This window comes from Rhipicephalus sanguineus, chromosome 6, assembly GCF_013339695.2.
Source record: "Rhipicephalus sanguineus isolate Rsan-2018 chromosome 6, BIME_Rsan_1.4, whole genome shotgun sequence".
NCBI lineage: Eukaryota > Metazoa > Arthropoda > Arachnida > Ixodida > Ixodidae > Rhipicephalus > Rhipicephalus sanguineus.
In genome coordinates, this window is record NC_051181.1 from 119,115,703 (window position 1) to 119,136,041 (window position 20,339).

At 46.3% G+C, this 20,339-nt stretch overlaps 1 protein-coding gene across 1 annotated transcript in view; it reads left to right on the forward strand.

The window, feature by feature from the left end:
• The first annotated feature begins 1,808 nt into the window (after positions 1 to 1,808).
• The window catches only part of LOC119397498 (uncharacterized), a 41,098-nt gene continuing 22,567 nt past the window's right edge, over positions 1,809 to 20,339 (forward strand). The window contains exons 1-9 of the mRNA XM_049416585.1: positions 1,809 to 1,814; positions 5,426 to 5,515; positions 8,651 to 9,019; positions 10,040 to 10,405; positions 15,353 to 15,470; positions 16,264 to 16,433; positions 17,358 to 17,661; positions 18,843 to 19,147; positions 19,648 to 19,965. Of these exons, the coding sequence (XP_049272542.1) occupies positions 1,809 to 1,814; positions 5,426 to 5,515; positions 8,651 to 9,019; positions 10,040 to 10,405; positions 15,353 to 15,470; positions 16,264 to 16,433; positions 17,358 to 17,661; positions 18,843 to 19,147; positions 19,648 to 19,965 (2,046 nt within the window). The remainder of the gene's footprint in view (positions 1,815 to 5,425; positions 5,516 to 8,650; positions 9,020 to 10,039; positions 10,406 to 15,352; positions 15,471 to 16,263; positions 16,434 to 17,357; positions 17,662 to 18,842; positions 19,148 to 19,647; positions 19,966 to 20,339) is intronic.

The following is a 20,339-nucleotide window of genomic DNA, read 5'->3' on the forward strand; positions in this document are numbered from 1 at the left end:
AGGAATATATTGGTAACGTCGGTACAAGCCTATGTGTCTACCAAGCAGACGTACTGGCACCTAAATTTTCCAGGAAAGTGCAAGAAAGCTCTTTTACATAGTTAACCAAGCCGGGGAGTAGTTGGCACGAAAATGGAGACGAACTGATAGATAATCAGCACTAGGAACAGCGCAATCTGAATGAAATTGAATATACTATGTATACTTTCTTAAATTAGTGTTTTAAGAAAGGTAGCCATGTTCGTCAAGGTAGCCACCTATTTTTTTTTTCTTGGCCGCATCTATACAACCGCTGACGGAAGGAGAGCAAGATGCAGATTGCAGTTCTTTCTTCATGACGCAGTGTTTACTTCGTTTAGCAAGAGTTCCATATTTTTCCCACCGAAGTACAAAAATAACGTCTACTTCCACTGCCAGCATCGCTGAAAATGTTCTCTACGGGTCAGCCTAGGAGGACCAGTGGTGTGATGAAATTACGAAGTTGGCTTGTATAAAAAGGCACCAGCTCATGTAGCACAGGCGAGATTAGAGATAGTTTGGACGGGCATTCGTCCTGCCGTAGGCACAGAAACAGGCTGATGATTATGAATCATGAATCAGCGAGCTGGAATTTCGCTTGCTGATGTGTGCAAAGGGAACAAAGAAATTGCCACGTGTACAGGACTATTGATAAAGTTTGACCAACCAGCCAACCTGACGTGAACTTGAGTGGCCTTGAGCACGAATTACACCTCGTGTTTTCTTGTCATTTCATCGGTCGCCCGTGCTCTGGTGTACCGGTAAAAGAAAGGATTCAAGCGCCGCTCGCATGCCTCACGCGCATTTGCAAATCGTCGATTGCTGGACATCTTCCATCTCGTGGGCGAACAAACGAAGTTTAATAACTGCGTTACTCTTATGCACGGTCGATGCAGCCAGCGACAGCTTATCTGTTCGAAATCAAAACGTGGCGACAATCCCGCTTTCCCGCTTTTTGCACCTCCCACAGTTACGCAAATGCACGCCAAGCTCACGCAAAGCTGAACGTTGCAACGAGCTCTCAGAAATGTTGACGGCGACCATGCAGGAAAAAGACGAAATGAATGGGATGGTGGCGGAAGTTTATTTCGAGAGCCGCAGACCGTAGCGAAAACCGGGCATGAATAGTATACGTCGCGTGTCCGTGGAACTGGTGGTGTTGCGATGACGAAGCTCGCCCGTCGCGCATGCGACCGAAAGAGAAAGTGCGTTTTTTCTCCGGTCTTCGTTCGCGCAATGCAGAACGGATAGAAGGTAGGAGAGACCAATTAAACGAAAGACGCATCGGCGAGAAACGCAAGCAACCTTATACACAGAGTGCGCCTGCCAGCCCTCATCACTGCCTGGCTGAATCTCGGGGAAGACCAGAGGATTCCACTTCGCGCCGGGCGTCGTCCAGGCGGGCCTTCCTTTTGGCAGCGGTGCCAGCGCTTATTGTCGTACACGCGAAGAAGCGGTGCGCGCGCCTCGGTTCTTCGTCTTTTTTTATAACGACCATCTCCTCTTAATGAATATCATCTGCTCTTGAGCAACAACAGGCGGGATTCGGCCATCGACAGCGCCTGCTGTGCGCCCGCTTGTATAGACCGTCGATTAAACCATTCGTTCGCGAGGGGGCGACTATTTACGGTGCTGCCATCGTGTGAGGACACTTACATTGCGTCGCTATATATATAAAGAAGAGTCCCGTCTGTCCATATTTAGCGAACGTCGGTGTGTTGAGAGTCTTCGTGTTGCGAACAATCTGTCCAGATCACGCCGAGGACGCAAGCGGACACTATTGGATAACGATGCAGGCAAGTCACTTTTGATGTTCTCATCTTCAGGGAGCTGGAGTGGCACTGAAATGGAGCTGGAGTGGCACTGATAAGCTGACGACAAAGACAGTTTTCAAGGATCAAATGCTATCTGATGTCAAGGGCAGTGCGCGAGGTGAATTCGAACTCCATGTTTCCTTGAAGTTAAGCAAGACAAACGTCGTTTTTGACTTATTGCACGTATGTGACTCATCATTGTGTGTACTTCCATACTGGATACTACTATTACTACACAGTTAAACGGCCCTCCTAATTGTAATTAACTGTTATGCTTCCTGATGAGGCACATTATTATTAATAAGTTGGTATTTTTCCGCTTTGGTGCTTAACACAAGGTACAGTCCGTTGATGTCCATAGATAGGTTAAGATAATGAAAATGTGATCTTCCACAGCTACCTGGCAGCGTACAGACAAAATATCTCGCGATTTCGATATCTCGTGCTTAGCGTATTCCATCGCCAGAGCAAACCATTCTGTTATGCTAATCTTATAAGCAATATTGAATCACAGGTTGAAGAATCACTGTTGGAATTTTTAAGAACTACAATCCTGCACGAACTGATTGAGTCTTGATTGGTGTTCATTATGGTGCACTAGATCTTTTCGTTGCGATTATTTATTGCGATCGTGAGGAGTTGATTTTGTTCTCCGTGTTTCTATCTCGCTCTTATTCTCATATTCGTCACCTCTGCAAATGTAGGGCAGCAAACTAGATTTTGAATTGCTGCTAGCCTCTCCAAATATCTCCTTTCTCTCATCACCTCTCTCGCAGTACGACACAACAGGTAGTTTACCACAAAAAAAAAGGAATTGTTGTTGTTGGTTCACGCAGCCTTCCTTACTGTGCTTTGTATTTCTGATCTGACAAAAAATGCGCCTGTTGTTTTAACGTGATGCTCTCTTTCCAGAAGCTCATCGAGAATCGATGCCATTTTAATGTTAATTATTATTTATTGCCTAACAATGTTGACCGGCTAGTTGTAAATTTTGCATTCCATGGTTTTGGCGCAACAGTAATATATCTATATTTCCATATCGATAGTTTTTCTTTTTTGAGCGTGAAGGGTAAACCTGCGTTGTGCCAGAAAAAAAGCTGCCTGATTGAGCTCAAGAAAAAGTGCGGTGAACCAATTTGAAATCAGAATAGGCGTAAAAGCTCCTACGAAGTACCATAAATAATGTCAGGAATTATAACTTCCACGTGACAATTACTGACTGCACCAGTTCCTGACAGAACGCAAGAGGCTCCGCTGTGGTACAGTGGTTACAGTGTTTCGCTGCTGATGCGAAAGTCGCGGGTTCGAACCCAACCATGGCGGTCGCATTTTCTGTGGAGGTGGAAATGCTACAGGACCGTGTAGTTGAAATTCGGTGCAGGTTAAAAGAACCCCAGTTGGTATAAATTTCTGGAGCCATCCACTACGGCATGCCTCATAATCGTACCGTGGTTTCGGCACCAGCAATTTTAATTATTACAGAAAGCAAGCTTAGTGATAGTGAATCTTAGATGTAATTGTTGCGTTACCTCATTGTTTCATAACCTAAAATGAGTTATCCCTTGTGATAACTTCACATGCGACGACGTCTACGGCGGCAGAACTTGCGGCTCTGCGCAGTGCACTAGAGTTTATTGATTCTGAAAGACCAAATAAATGGGCTGTGTTTTCTAACTCAAAACAGGCTTTAAAGTGCCTGCGGTTAGTTCTCCGACGCGGGTGTCACGAACAGTAGACGTATGAAACCGTGAAACCTCACCACCACGTAAGTCAAAAAGGCCACGATATTGACTTTCAGTAGTTACCTGGCCATTGTGGTATCAGTGGAAATGATTGCGCAGATCACGCTGCTCGCGCATCACATCAGGAAGCAAACATCGTTCCAATTCCGCTTTCAAGGACATACGCTGCGAGGCAAATTCGACAACTGGCCCGCAGTCTCAAACCTGAGTGGAACGCACCAAGCATAAGACATACCAGACTACCTCAACTGAACCCTTCACTGCAGCTCCGACTTCCATCCGGCCTTCATCGACACGAAGCTTCGCTTCTCTATCGCCTTTGGTTGGGAGTTGCTTTTACGAAGGCATATACAACGTTATACAATGACTGAAAGTGCGGCATGCGATGTTTGCGGCACCAAAGAAAACATCGAACATTTGCTGTGCCACTGCCCTAGTTTTGCCTCGGACAGACAAGTACTTTACAACGCGTTGCGGCGACTGGATGATCAGCCAATTTCCGTGCAGATGATACTACAGCACCGTCCACACCTCTCGACGGCCCACAAGGCAGTGAAGGCACTATTGTGCTTTTTGAGAATGACGGGCTTGTGCGAACGCCTCTGACTTGTGGTGCAATACCGCACGCTGTAGTGAATGCACTGCATCTCTTCTCTCTCTCTCTCTCCCTCTCTCTGTCTTTTCTCTTCCCTCCTCTCTATTTCTCGTCTTTCTATTCCCCTTCCCCGATCGCCCAGTGTAGGGTAGCCAACCGGAAGTGTTTCTGGTTAACCTCCCTGCCTTCTCCTTTTCTGTTTCTTTCCTTCCTAAAATGAGTTAAACTATCATTTCTGCAGCTTCTTGAAGCATGGTAGACGCGTACTTTTCTATGTTGTCTTTACGATTGCTGTCATCGGGTGTGCTAACATTCTTCATGTTTTTGGGGGTGTAGGATAATGTGCTGCTCATAAGCCGCGGTCTTTTCCGCAAGATCAGTCATACCCAGCCTGATCTGCTAGTGTTGGCGTAGTGACAGAAAAGTGGAGAGAGTAAGCAAGGGTAAATTGGCAGTGCACTCTTCCTTAAAGTGTGTGCTTTAATGTCCAGAAACTGTACAATGGGTAATGATGGACGCCATGTAGCGGGTGGTATAGCGGTGGATCCCGCTTTGTTTTTAATTACACGGTGTCCTTTAACTTGCACCAATGGCAAAGCACAAAGTCACTTTTGCAATTAGAAGCTTGACACGTGGCCACTGCTGCTTGGAATGGAACGCGCGACCCCGTGCTCAGGGTCACAACGCCAGAACCATAGCCCAACCACGGCAGGTTACATTGGTCATGCCGGCTCTGGGGCTATGAGGGCAGTCTGTGCGCAGTATCTTCAGGGACGTCTATAGAAGACTGTTGCTAATTAGGATAAACACGCGAATGTAAGAGAGAGAAGAAGAAAACGGGAGAGAGGAAAGACAGAAAGAGAGGGGAACACACACGCACACACACAACTTCACAGCGCAGAGCGGCAGTCTTGTGCGGTATGCGGCATCATTAAAAAGTCTACAGCCGCTCGTGTAAGTCTGTTGTCCTTAGGAATTTGAGCAATGCCTTGGTTGCTTGAACTCTCGAATGTAAATAACTATTAGGCCGTTAGGCATGCGATGATTTTTGTAAAAGGGAAAACAGGGAGAGAGAAAGTTGTGGTAATAATGAAGGCAAGAGGAAAACACCCAAGTTGTAAAACACATACTCACTGTTTAAATATAGGCACACCTACCATGTGTCTAAACAACACTTCTGTTTAAGGGCTTGTGTGCATTGTGCTGTAAAGAGTGTTGTGAGCTTGGATAGAGCTCAAGTGTCTGGGCACTTGCAGCTTCTACTGTTCCTGTTCGTGGCAGGAGCTGCCGCTGCCCCGCACGTTGGACAGAGTGGTGACGGAAGCCAGCAGTACAGAGCCCCAGAGGTGAGTGCTATGCCTCCTTTGTAGGGAACGCACAGCGTCATCACATAATCTGTGACAATTGAGACCGCTGTGATGCAGAAGAGCTTGTGTGGGGGCTAGTTGGAACATACTGTAGGAAAGCCTCGTCTGTGTAGTCCATGTTTTTTTTTTTTTTTCTTGTCCTCAACTTTGCTGCGCTACCTTCTTTGCTACGCGGTGATGCGACTGCTGAAAAGGAACGTTCACGGTTCTCTGTCATGCGACCGCTTGGAGACAATGGCAGGGCTAACGAAGCACTATTTTGGCGACGTATGAAGGGTAGAACTCTGACAAACTTAGCCGCCACAACTTAGAAGATCACAGAGAAATGTTTCCCTCTATGCAGAGCCTCATGAATTTTTTCCCCTCTAGAAACATTTACCTACCTTCGCTTGCCCGTCCGCGGCTACCATCGTGCACTTGTTATGCACATGCCCTGGCCTGAACCAGACACGACGGCGCTACCTCAGAACAGTGGGCCTTCATGCGACAACACCACCGGACTATGATTTGCGGCTCTATGGGCCCCACCGTAGAGCAATGTTGATGTATATAACGGAAACCGGCCTCCATATATATATTGAACTCTATGCCGTCGGGCAAACTTTCAAAATAAAAAAGAAAGAAAGAAATATTCACCTCTATGAGAGGTTCAGGATATGACTTCGCTGCAGTACTCTTCCTGGCCACTCTTGTTGAGGAAAATTATAACGAATTCTGTCAAATTGCTTTCCTGAGCTGAAAGCGTCCCAGCCCTTCACGACGCAAATATTGCGATCAACCCAATAGTCTCGTCATAAAACCTTCTTTTTATACATACATTTATCGGAAGTATCTTTGGATATAGATACTATTAGAGTTGTTACAATGTGTCTGAGAAACTTCATGGTACCTAGATTACGCATGCTTGCATTGAATGCATTGCTGATGTTTCTTCTTGGTTAGACATATAAAGAAAGCAGATGGTGTCAACAGAGAGTGCTCTGTCACATTTTCTGTAACAGATTGGTCAATCAATGGAAAGCGAAAGATGGGAAGCATGGCACACTCGCCTGTTTTCAAATCAGGCAATAGATGTAATTGATTCGGCTGGTTAAAACAGGATACATAATGAACACTGCGGTGCACATTCATTTATTCATTCATTTTTGAGGTTCACAGCAACTGAAATTGCAAATTCCTTCGATACGAAATTGAGTACTTACATAGTTCAGACATTTGTCCTATGATAATACCGTCCTAAAATATCTCATTGACCACTATGCCAATACCTTTCGTCAACACAGTTACAGAGAAATGGCCACTCCTGACTTGAATAGTTAGTTCAGCATATGCTCAGTGTTGTCGTTTAGTTAAGGACAAAGCCGTGTTATTTATTTCAGTGAGGATGTAGTACCTACGTTTATATGGATTCATCCCTACCGCCTAGCGCTTAGTGAATATCATTTAGTGATGTCGTCTCTATATTTAGTAAGAGGCTCTTCGCGGTTGTCCAGTGGCACAAACAAATTGTCTGTGCGTATAATGTGTTATTATGGGGGCTTCGTAATTGCTCTGCTGCAGCGATCGGCCAAAACCAACACCTGGATTGCTTTTTCTTGCGGCTTCAGTTCGCGATCTTTTAGTCTATTTGTCTCTGCCTTTTTGTGTCTCGTCAAAGGAAGAACAACAGCTGCCAAGCGCAAGGGCGTCTGTACATCAGCATTCCTGAGTACAGAAGTTACCTGCACGCGAAACGTCCCTGGAACATGGCCAAAAAATCTAGCGGACACACCCCGTGCATAACGTCTGACACGCTATTGCAACCGACGGTCACGCTGATTCACTCCGGGAAATAATGCAGCAAGCTAAACATCAGTAGCATGTAACTACGCGCGTGACATGAATATAAAGTACAAAAAAATGTGTGATGTAATGAGGATAAAAATTCTACTCGGAGTAGGGTATCTTGCAGAAGGGCGGGTCTTGAGGTAACTGATATATGCCCCGACAGCACCTTCGCATGAAATGTCCTAATAAATGTTACAGAAGGGGTAAATTACACCTGGCGTTACTTCATAAAGCAGTCCTTTTATGGTTAGACGCGTTGGTAAGCAGTTTAATGCCGGCACTTCTAGCTGAAAACAGGACGCTCATGTTGGCGCGTGTGTACATCAGTATATTACTGAAAAGAATGCACAAAGCACGTAGCCTACTTTTAAAAGTATGCTTATTGCCTCCTTCCTGTAAGAAATAGCTCCCTTTCGCAACAGCGAAATATCAGTCACCCAAAATTTTTGCACGCAAAGTCGTTGCGACATACGTGGGTGTGGCGTTTGGCCTTCGACAGTATATGCATTGTCATTTCACGAGGCAAGTCGCATGCAGGCTGTAACGGTAGTTTAATTCAGCTGAGGCTTACTTTTGCAGGGCCAGATAGCGCATGTCTAGTCATGGTTCTTCGAATTTCAAATGACCTCGGCATGGCGGTTTTTCCCGAAACGACTCATTTGGCTAAACAGACGCTTACCGAGCAAGGCCAGCCCTTTGTAAATGAAACAGGCGCCTCGCTTACTACTGAGGCAACAACGATATATGTTCCCTGTCTGAATGCATTACATCCCAATATATCTTCCAGCAAAACCCACGCACCACCGTCGATTTGTGTTCTATAGGATGCGCGCTAATGAATTTTTCTGTAGCTCCGGCATTTGTTTGTCAGCATGCAGGTAGGAATTGTTTAGCAAGGTTGCCTACGGTAAACAGGCGGCAGAACCATTCTCTACAAATGAGCTCATCAAGTCACTATTTATCTTTCCGTTGTGTTGCGGGACCACCAAAGGATGCGCCTAAGAGGCGTTAATGCGCCACCCTCCTGATTCGTAGAAACTGCTTTGCTTCTGATGGCCGCGTAGGTCCATGTCTTCAAAAGCTATTGTAGAAGAGGGGTAACAGAATCATTCATATTGTAATGTTCTTAGTACAACTGGCTACTATATTATTCACTACTCGCTTTATTAAATGAGAAAGCCGGTGTTCCTTGAATGTCGGGTATGTCCTCATTGGGTATAGGTCAAGCATGGCTCATGAGAATTTATCAATCGTATTTTTTTCCTTCTCCGCTTTTCGGTCACGAAGCCTGGAGGCTACTCATTCGGGTACAACCACGCCCACGGCGAAGGCGGTGGCGCCTCGTGGCGTAAGGAGTCTGCAGACGCCGCGGGTAACGTGATCGGCTCGTACGGTTTCAAGGACCCCGACGGAAGGGTCAGGCTGGTCACATACGTGGCCAACCAGGACGGCTTCCAGGCGAACGTCCAGTCGAACGAGCCTGGTTTGCCACAGCACAACCTAGGGCTCGGGGCGGGAATCACCCAGTGGCCCATTCCTCAAACTCATGGCCACGGACACCATGCCGGGGCACATCCAAGAACAGTAGGAACGGCGACACACCAGGGGTCCTGGCCTTTCGGTGGTGGTCCTCCACTCGCTTCGGGACCTGCCGATGTAAGAGTCGTTGTCGTCGTCGCAGTAGTAATAATGACTTATAGAAATGATGCTTAATTGTGCAGCCCAATAGAAAGAGCGTAAGGGGAAGGGGAAGTGGGAAAGAAAGAGGATAGCAGTAGAAAAGAATGAGAAACAGCCGGGGTCTCTTTACCGTTTATAGTTATGAGCAGAGTAATGCCTCTTGCACGATGAAGTAGATTCTCCAATACTTTGCGTTTCGCTGCTTGGGTCGAAAGCTTTGTCGTTACCCTCCATTCGTACTACGTGCAATGGTGGTCGGGTCAGGAACACATCGTATATTGTACTAAACCAACTGGACGCACTACAAAGGTGCATTGCATCGAGTCGGAGAAACGTAAAACTGTTCGTGTACGGCTCTGGTCGTGTAGACCACCTGTGAATGGGAACAGGAACGCAGGCTGTTTTATTGTGCACTACAATACCTCAATACAAGAAACAGATTTAATAAAAGAATAGAAAAAAAACATTAGCGTCGTGCAATGGCCTGCTATTGATAGTCTTTTCTTTTTCACTTAACTGCGCTCGCGCAAGTTGCTAGCTTCAAATATATCCTGTTTCGCTTCTGGCGATTCATCGTTAGCACTTTCTGAATTATGAGTTAGTTTGAGCTGATATTAAACAGGCAGGTAATACGCCGGCCTCGCTCAGCTTCATTTCACATGAATAATATTTGAATGGGAATTGCCCGCTTATTTTAATTGCATATCAAGAACATAGGAAAAGTTGAAAACCTACTTTTGTAACAAACAGTGTTCTGACATTTCTATTCATTTGTTGGATGAGAGAGATCACGAGCTATAAAAAGGAAGAACGTAGTTAACGCTGTCCAAAGTAGAAATGCTTAAAGAAATAGGCAAAGAAAATCTTGCATATCCCAGTCAACACTAGCAATCTGTTATTACTAACATATATCATTTTCTATTTTGAAACATGTGAGAAATAACATATCAGTAACATTGAATTATAGGAACTTAGTTAACTTGGTTTCCCTCTCAGGTTCCCGGTGGTGCCCCGTACAGCTTCTCGTACGATGCGAGTGCATTTGGAGGCCCCTTCCAGCAGGAGGCGGGAGACGCCCTGGGTAACAAGAGAGGCATTTATGGGCTGTACGGTCGAAGAGTGAATTACGTCGCCGATGCGGGCGGATTCCGCGCCAGTGTGCAGTCCAACGAGGCGGGCGTTGATAATTCCAAGAGTCCTGCGGACGTAGTTTTTACTGGAAGTGCTACTAGCGTCGTGCCACCTCCATCGGCATCTTCCGCAAGCCAGGACGATGGAGATTCCGGGCTCGTGTTTCCACCTCCGTACCCTGGCGGTTCTGGCGCATCTGGCTCGGGGGCCCCCGGCTATGGTACCGAAGACGTGAGCTTGTGTGGCGTACTTTCGTTGCTTGAGAGTTACTTCACAAAAAAAAAGTCACAGTTTCCCCACAAGGGCGAAGCCATGAATGCGATAGCAACAAATTATAGTGTTACATGAAGTGAGGCTGGCAGCTAACTATTTTGTATCCGATCTCGCGTAACTACAAAACGCTGGTGCCAGAGAATACGGCCGCTCCAGGGAGAGATGCTCTCCGCACAGTCACTTCGCGTTGAGAGCGCAGCACGTAGAAGGGTATACGAGCCTCCCGCTGTGATGGCTTTCGAGATAGCGCGCGCGCGCCAGCGATCGCGACCGCGCCCTTAGATCCAAAGTTCAAAGTAGTGGCTGCTCGCGCGACACCCCCCAGCCCCCCCCCCCTTCCCCGCGCGCTCCCCACCTCGCGTTTTTTTCATGGTCGTTAAAGACAGGTGGGGCGTTTCCTGTCTGCTTCGACGGCAGGCGTCCCGAGCGGGGTGATGTTATCGCATCCACCTTCCGAGCGACGGAAACGGGCCGGCTCATTTGATCTCTGCTTCGGCCGCGTTCGTCGCCCCCACTCGCGTGCTTTTACCTGCGGTAGAAGAACAATGCGCGGGGGGGATCTTATCAATTTGGACTTCATACCGGAAGGACATGACGGCGACAGCGACGGCAAAAACCCTTCGAGACTGTCCATATAATTGCTATCGCAATAAAAACACCATATTGCAAGAAGGCATGGTATGGTACTTGCACAGACTTCTGCGTGACGGTGTTTCTCGTTGATGACGTAGTATTCAATCTTTCGCCAGATAGCGATCGAGGGGTTGGATGATCACGACAGAGGGAGATATCTACACGTGAGGGTGCTGTGCGTGTAGTTGCGGAGCAGTTTTGTAGCCCGTTTCTACGAGTTACAGCATACACGAACTGGTTTATTGTGGGCGGACTTGTATTTTACCTATTTTTGTCCGAGTCTTCGTCAATTTTTTCTTTACTTTCCTATCTCCTTTCCTCTTTTCTCCCCCTAACTTCCTTTCCTCTGTCTCTTCCCTCCGCCCGAAAGAGCAGGCAGGCGTTGTGCCCCTTCTGGTGGCAGTTGCCAGCTTGCTCTCTCCCTCTTTTCTCTGTGTCCTTGTGCTTGTATGTATGCAAATCAAATAAATAAAAAAAAAATTCGGCAGATCCCACGTACCGTGGGAGTCGATGTTATGCGAAACATGCGGCGGGAAGGTGACTGTGGCGTAATTTTTTTATTGAGCGACGCGTCACAAAATGACGCTAAAGATTTGTATAAATTTTATACGCACACATATATGTTGAACAGCCGCACATTTGTTATATAACCAGTTGTTTACGGTTGGGTAACGCTCCCAACGGCAACGTGGGTATAACCACCACCAGAAGCAGTAAGCTGATATGTAGCGCTTATACTTGTCCCTTATGATGGAGAGCGCACGCACGTTTCACGAACCCGTGTGCATGTGTGCAACAAGTTCTTGACAGTTCTCGAACAAGGTCATAATCACCGGGATCAGTGAGCACCAGCAGCTGGTCATGACTTGTTATAGGATCCGGTCGTGATCGCGGTGACGAGGGGTCCATGTGTAGTGAAGTATGTGGTATAGTAGAGCTGTTGGAATTCGTGGATGCCTCGGTCATTTCGTCGATAAATTTTAAGTCGATAGAGTCGGCGACATGTCGGAACCTAAAGCCACCCTTCACGTTGGTGAGGTATAGGCCGTCGAGGCTGGTAGCCCTGGATAGTGCTACGTAGACCAACATCAGTGGGTGGCACTTGTATTTGTAGACTACCTGGGATATGTGGCCTACGTTGCCTAGTCTACAAAGCGGCTGTTTATCAATCTGGCATCATTCTCGGTCAGCGTGAGGCCATCGCCCAGCCTCTTAAGAAATGAAGAGGACACTGCGTCATTCTGGCGGACGAAGTGCACTTTACGGTGCGGTGATGTGGATATCATATGTAACTTTCGTTATTGTATTCCTCCGGGGTCAAGCAATGCTTCACTATAGCTTGCTGAATCATAGGAATACAAATGTAATGTTTATTAGACTGCTATAAAAGCGAAGCCAACACTGGAACCACAGACGTTAACCTGATATGACGCCTGTATCGTAGGAGTATCATGTAGTGCTCATTGCTTTCTTGTAAAATTAGATAGCAAGCACCACAACCACAATTGACGTTGCACCAATATTACGCCTGCGTAGGCTGTTTTTCCAAAGCAGTTTATAGACCTGGCGTGGCTCAGTGGTAGAACACCTGACTGCTACGCAGAAGGCTTGGGTTCGATTCCTGCTGGGATCCTCATTTTCATTCTTTCCATTCGTCAAGTCAACGCTGCCGATGTTGGTTTTTCTTAACGCTCTCGCATTTAAGTTACCAATGCCTGTTCTCGCCGTTCCTGGGTAGATATGAACTGTCAATCACCTGTGGCGCATACCCGTACACCGCGGCCCGTGGCAAACGGGTATGTGCCACACGTGTCTAGTGGAAAGGGTTTGACGACGTACGCGAGAGGATTTTAACGTTATTCATGTCATGACCCGGAAATCGTATTCGTCAAATCCTCTTCCCCTACCACGCAAATTTTGGTCTACACTAGGTTAAGGAGGCAATCATGAGAGCACCCAGACGTAGGCGGCGAGATAGATAGATAGATAGATAGATAGATACCTAGATAGAAACACTCAAAGTGCCAGAGGTTCGCTAAGAAATGCTTCGGATTTAATAAATAAATAAATAAATAAATAAATAAATAAATAAATAAATAACTTGTACTAGGGAACTTAAGATTAAACACTGCCACACAATCTACAAGGGGACACCACTGGATCGTTTGGATCTTTCCAACGAACAACCGCCTCGCATGGAAAATACTATCATCATGCCCCGGTGATGAGGAGACATGCCAGGACTTCCCATTGGAACAGGCAATCGGGCACTGACATGCGCGCCTGCATAAGAGATCGAGGGTGTCACGCGATGCGAGACGCGTTGTTGGTGTTCTAACGGCGGTGCTATGAGGTGCTTGGAAGCGTGCTATAGTAGCGTGCTTGCAATTTGAATGTGTGGAGTTCTGTACCCAAAGTGTACGCAATAACGTTTCATCTTTGCTGGGCATTGTTGGTAGAAACCGAAGTATTTAACTATGATCAATGAAAAATATATGTTGTGGAGTTCATCTGGCTCATGATGCGTTGGTAATATGCGAAACTTTATTGTATCAGCCATCCTAGAAAGTGGCATGGAGTTATAGGTTCCTATACAGGGGCTAATTTTGAAGCTTTTGTTGTAAGTTTATTAGTAATTATAGCCAGGGGGCTTCGTAGACTAAGAAAAGTTATTTGGTGCGATTTGTCTGCGCCTACTGCATTGACAACTACTGTCCCTTCATGTGGAACCGCAAGGCCGACAGTTAGTATCGCAGAGGCCCCTTTTACTCGCAAAAAAGAGACCAGATTTGTCGATGTGCATCATCTATAAAACCAGGGGACACTGTAAGGGCTGCCATCGATAACAGCCCTTCATGTTGCTGGCATCGGCGTCGTTAAGCAACATTTCTAAAATATCATGATGGGGGGAAACTTGTATCAATATTGACGATTACTGTGGTATAACTGGTTGGTAGGACGCTGGTCTTCATTGTGTACACATTCGTACAGTATCGATACCGGCCCTGTACGCTAAGCTGCTTTAGAGCCGGCGATGTCAAATCCGTTTGAAGGTCTTGCTGCAGATGCAAAGCAGAATAACTTGCGATATACATAAACTTGTCGGCAGAACGAGATAAATGACCCTTCTGAAGGGCTATTTATATAAAGGGCCATTTATCAACAGAGAAATGGGGCCCTTGATCCAGACTCTTTCTTCTCTTCTACAGCGAGAGAATCCAGATGTTGGTAGATAGTCGGGGGGTACCCGTAACGGTCCAATGGTAATACCGGTACGGTTTTTCTGGTGGTTGCAATAGTTGCCTCTGTTAAATCGCGCTGATAACGTGTCTAGAGGAAGTGCCAGAGAAATGGAAAGTTGCGGACCCTGAATAATGGGCCCTGTTTACATTTTTGCCATTTCGCAAAACACGCGAGTTGTTGTCAGGAATGCTAACATTTCCCACCAGGACTGAGTCGCTCTCTGTAGTTCGTGCTCACCTTGGCCCTTTCCCTGCCTTTTATTTCGTTGTTTTGTGCTAAGTGGCTGTAGTTTTATGGTCAGCACACACTATGAAGCGACTAGCTCAAGAGCTAGTACCTCTGCGTACAGTATTCGAAAAAACATCATGCCGCATAATTGCTCGTAAGCGAAATTTTCAGCCAATCGTGATGCCAGGCACACAACTATCGAAGCCTGATAGTCAGTGAGGATGATCAGTTGCGATTGAAAAGATTTGTGAATACGGACTCCGGTATCTAATCGAACAAATCGGATTTGATGCTAATTGAAAATAGAGGGGACGAGACAATGGGCACACTGTAGCCACAAATAAGGCGTGTCTCCACGTATTCGTCTCTGTCTGTGTCCACGTAATCGTGTCCACGTGTCCACGTAGTCGTCTCTGTTGTGGGTAGACGTTTGGTGCTAGCATAAGGATACATTTTTTGCACCATAGGCATTCACTACTATTATTGAAAGCAGCGCGTGAAGTAGGTAGCTGGACACAGGCCCGTAGCCAAGGAAGTGTGTGTGTGTGGGGGGGGGGGGGGAGGGGGGGTGCAAGGACCCGGCCCCCCTAAGCATTTTGAGGAAGGGGAGAGTTTTCCGCGAAAAATAATTTTAATCGGTGTTTTCCTCAAATTGTCAAGGCCTTCAGCAAGTGCGCCCCCCCTCCCCCCGAAAAAAATTCCTGGGTACGGGCCTGTCAGGACACCCCGTTCTGTTAGCCTGCATAAATGACTTTCGGTTGTGCTTAGAGTGTAATCGAATTTCTCTCTGTTGTTCTTCAGGGAACGGTCGATGACAACGGCTTCCGAACGCCCGTCGTGTCTAATGAGCCAGGCATCGACGATGCTCAGAATCCTGCAGATGTTGACGTCTACGGAAGATCAGGACCAGCCGGAATAGGTACAGAGACAGAAGATTATTAGAGACAATCTGTACAGGCTTTCTGTAGAGTAACACCATCCACGGCAGATGTGAACTTCACTTTCGTTGAGCCCAAATTACCTGTGTTACCTTATTTTTCTGATGGGTCTAATTAAAGTAATACTGAGTGCCTGCATGTGTTGCACGCGTTATTTTGTTCGGGTCTTTCACGATGCTTTGTTGGTGTTGTTGCTGTCGTTATTGCTGTTAGGTACCAATGATTCGCTGTTGACTTCTTGTGACATCATGCGTGTGGGAACACTATTGAGAACCTTTCCTTATATCAAGCCAATTATGTCCTTAGATGCCATCACACAAATCTGAATTATTTATAGAGCCAATTTAAGACCATCTACCGTCACCTAGACGCAAGGTCTGTGTGTGGACGGTTGAATTCGTGGTGACATTTAGGAAACGACACCATGTGTACCTGATATGAGCCATTTCACTTATTCATTAAGATATGTTGCGAGTCTTTGAGAGTGCGATCGTCAAAGTTGCAACTCATTCATGAGGTGCTACTTTAGCGATCAATATGGTTCCACCTCAATAACAAACATGTTCAGGCGACATGTATGATTCGTAGAGTATAGTTCGCTGCCGGCTGTAAGGTCACTAAAGATGTTGAAGTGAATCTAGAATCGGTGGCCTCTCCCGAAACGCCAGCAGCTTCAACATATCATGTCGTGTTTTGGAACTAGAAGTGTAGTGTTTCGTGTCACTTTACATGGTGATGTTGTACTGTTCCATGAGGCTTTTCACTTTTCCGCAGCCTTAGTGTTTTCCGGTCCTCCCGGTTCGGCTCCCTCTGGAGCAGCACTCATCCCGCCATCTAGTCTCGGTGTAGAAGGACGCAGTCTTCCTGTTGGTCCCATTGGTGGTGGAATTCCGGCGTCACCCGGAGCAGCGGGGCCTGCTGACAGTGGTTATGGTCAGCAAGGCGTAAGCGTCATTTGCTACAATAAAGGAAACGTATAACGTTGCCCAGTAGCTTTTCGGGGATTGTCCTTCCATAAAATGTTGCTCGATACACGCTATAGCTCGAATAATACGGCGGTAGAGTCAAACACGTATATTTGTCGTGACGTTTTTGTGGGCATGGTAATAACTAAGTCGTAGCTCTTACTCATGTTTGTATAGATCGAAGCTGTTGAGTGCCGTAAAATTTATTTTGTTAGAGTGATATGTAACAAATAAATATGTACAGCTGTTCAATAACTGAGCTATAAGAATATTTTCACTAAACATAATAGGTAGATTTGTTGCTCGGTATATAACTTTGTCGAAGTCCGCCAACTGTGCCGCTTTTCACTGAAAATGTACCAGATGCCAACAAAATCCCAGAATAGCATCTTCACTAAATAGGGCAACGCATTTAACTGGGATCATCTTCTCTTAAAAGCACGGCTCTTGCCCCAGCACGTAATGACCACGCATGTGACTTCAAACTTTCGTAAGCTCGTCAATTGTTGAAAGTTTTTGTTACTGGCTGCGTTAGCAATATTCGGAGGAGAAAGAAAACGTGCCTATACTATAGTGAACATTTTCACTGTTATCGCAACTAATACGGGCAACTTGGTGGTCTCAGTCTCCGAGATAAGAAAGTTAATGCTGCTGGGGCACTTCACGAAATCTATAAAAAAAAGAAAGAGAAAAGGTGACATGCCAGGTAGGTTTTTTTCTGTAAGCACAAGCTCGAGCGACGACTTCTATTTTTCGTTAGCGTAACGGCAAAAGCGGTGCCGAAGTTTCCTGTTCCCACGTGTCAGAATTGCCATGATGAGAGGTGCTAGAGAAAATCTAAGCAAGCCTCACATGTGAACCAAGCTTTTTCTTTTCTTATTTCTCGGCACTATATCTTCTAAGGGCGCTGGACTGTACAACTTTGCCTACGGAAACGGCCGAGCCGAAGGACCATGGCAGCAGGAGTCTGGAGACGCTGCGGGAAACAAAGAGGGATCGTACGGCATCACAGTCGACGACGGTAGATTTCGCACTGTCAATTACGTCTCTGGGACAAACGGCTTTAGAGCCAGCGTAGACACGAACGAACCAGGAGTGGACGGCGCCCAGAGCCCCGCCGATGTCGCCATCAACAAGAGTCCGGAACCCGAGGGAATATCACCAGCAGGCGAATCCTCGGGCCCCAATGGCGCCAATCAACCTACAGGTACAACGAGCATTTCCAGTTTGCTAAACTTGTAAATAAAGGAGAAATCTTAGAGAAGGAAAGGTAGGGAGGTTAACCAGTTTAGGAAAACCGGTTTGCTACCCCACACATGGGAACAGGGTGAGGGAGATTTAAAGATGGAGAGGAAAGAGAGAGAGAAAGATAGCAGACGACACAGCACACACAGAGTCAGTCCCAGTCGGTCACTCTTGCGTGGTACGCGACATTACTGTCACAGCCGCTTGTCCAAGTCTATTTCTCTTAAAAACCTCAGCAGTGCCTTCGTCGCCTTCAGCTGCGATGTCTTCTGTCAACGACATGCAAGAATAGTTTCGACAGGCATTTGTCTACTTTCAAGGTGCGCTAGAACGGACGCGAGTGACTGTGCTTACAGCACATCCTGTGCGACTGTCTGCTAAACTTGTAAAGCAACACAAGACAGCCAATATGGTGCATCGCTATCTTTTCAAGCGTTGCCCTTTTACACTGATGCGGATTCCTCTGACATTTCGTAAAGCTTTGCATCACCTGCTGTAATTCATCGCGTATATTCTTCGTTCTCTATAATCAGCGGGCGAACGAAGGAGTTCAAAGGCTCCATTTCTTTGGTAGCCCCACAGTAGATATATTCAAGCCCGCATATTGTAGGAATATTTTAGCCTTTAATTGAGCATTAATTACAAACTTTTCATCTCTCCCTTGCGCATACACCTAAGCGACATTGTGTTTTGGTAATCCCTCATTCAAAGCATGTAATCTCTCCGTATATTTTTTCAGCAAGCGTCTCCAGCAATGAAATTGCTTAGCTATGGAATATCAAGCTCTTCAAAGGGAACAGGTTATGAGACAAAAAAAGAAAACTTTAAGAAAAGGCATATTTATTTATTTATTTATTTATTTTTTATTTATTTTTTATTTATTTATTTATTTATTTATTTATTTATTTATTTATTTATTTATTTATTTATTTATTTATTTATCTTATGCCCTGAAAAGCATAGCAAGCAAACGGAATTCAGAGAATTACTATATAGCCTCTCACGCTCTCCGCTCTCGTAATCTTGTAATCGACGTAATCACTTCCCACGCGACTATGTAAACAATTGCTCAACTCGTTTCAATTTTTACGCAACTAACGAAAATGATCTTTGTTTCCTCTTGCATCTTTTACACTCTTGCAGGTTCTAATGGCTTTCCAGGGGTTCGAGGCCAGGTTATTCCTGCTGCTCCTCTGCGTCCGGCGTTGATAGGACAACCAGGAGTGTTATTGGTTCCTGGGTCGGCCGGATATCCCGGTGTTCAGGGACAAGCGTTCGCCCCAGTTGGTTCAGTGGGCCCTGTCTTGTCGGGGCGGCCAGTGCTGTCCGTGGTTCCCGGGAATTACGGATTCAACGTCATTCACGGTTATCCAAGTGGCACAGGAGCACCGGGTCTTAACGTTCCAGTGTCCACTGGTAACGTAGTCCTCACCTCGCCAGGACTCGGAGTAAGTGGCAATGATATATATGTCATGAACCAGTGCTATATAGAAACTCACTGAAACAAATGCTGTGGGAATCTCATCGTAACACCAACAAGAGCAGTGGCCGTCCACAGAACAGCAAGGGGACAGTGAAAAAAGACAATTTTTATTCTTTCATAAGTGCTGCTTTGTGGAAACGCGAATGTAGGAAGATTCCTTCTTCCCTATATGGTGCTTCCGATACTTTGATCGCCGTTCTAAATTTTGCCTCCGGGCACGTTCTACTTATAGTCTCGCGGATCTGATTTTGTCTGCTGCTGTAGCAGTAGATAGATGGTGAGTTCTGAAAGTAGCAATAAAGGCTCCACATTATGTACATATTGGCATTTATGGGCAATTGTATTCGATACAGCTGCTTAAGGCTCACTGGATGCATGTATACCAACTTTCTTTACTTCTATAATGAATGGCGCCTAATGCTGGGAAGAAAAATACTTTTTTCCTTTTTGTGTTTCTCCATATAGCATACCGGTGGCTACAGTTCCGGCTACAGTGGTGGATCCGGAGGTGCCTTTCACCGTGAAGCCGGTGACGCTTCAGGAACAAATAGCGGCGTGTACGGCTTCAACGGGGAGGGGGGTGGAATCCGCACATTGAACTACGCCGTGGAAGGCGCCAGCTTCCGAGCCAGCGAACTCAGCAACGAGCCCGGCGTCGGCCCGTCCCAGAATCCCGCCGATGTCTCCCTCAGCTCACCTGCAGGTGTGGCGTTGGTTCGTGCACCAGCTTCGCCAGTCCAAAACACACCGCTTGCTAGGCATCACGTAGCTCGTGGTGGTCACTGATACGACGGTACTGCTCATGTTCCTGGAGATGCCATAGGCGGTCAAGCCAGAACAACGCCAGAACCACGGACTAGTGGCATTTTCTTATAATACCAGAGTCCTCGGTCCACATCAGAGTGTCTCTGAAGTTAAGATTACAAAAATTGAAACAGCGTACTGTACATATTCACGGGAGGGTTTTATTTTATGGATGTTGTGAGTTATGCTGGCATGGATTTCATCTAGCGGTGAGGTGTCAAAGAGCGTGCAAATACAAGACCTTCGACATGATTGATGGCCCGCAGTGCTGTAATATTTTGCTAACGCTGAAAGACCTACTGGGGAGCGGAACAGCGTTTTACAATTGTGTGGTCGGAGTGCGATTGGAGGGG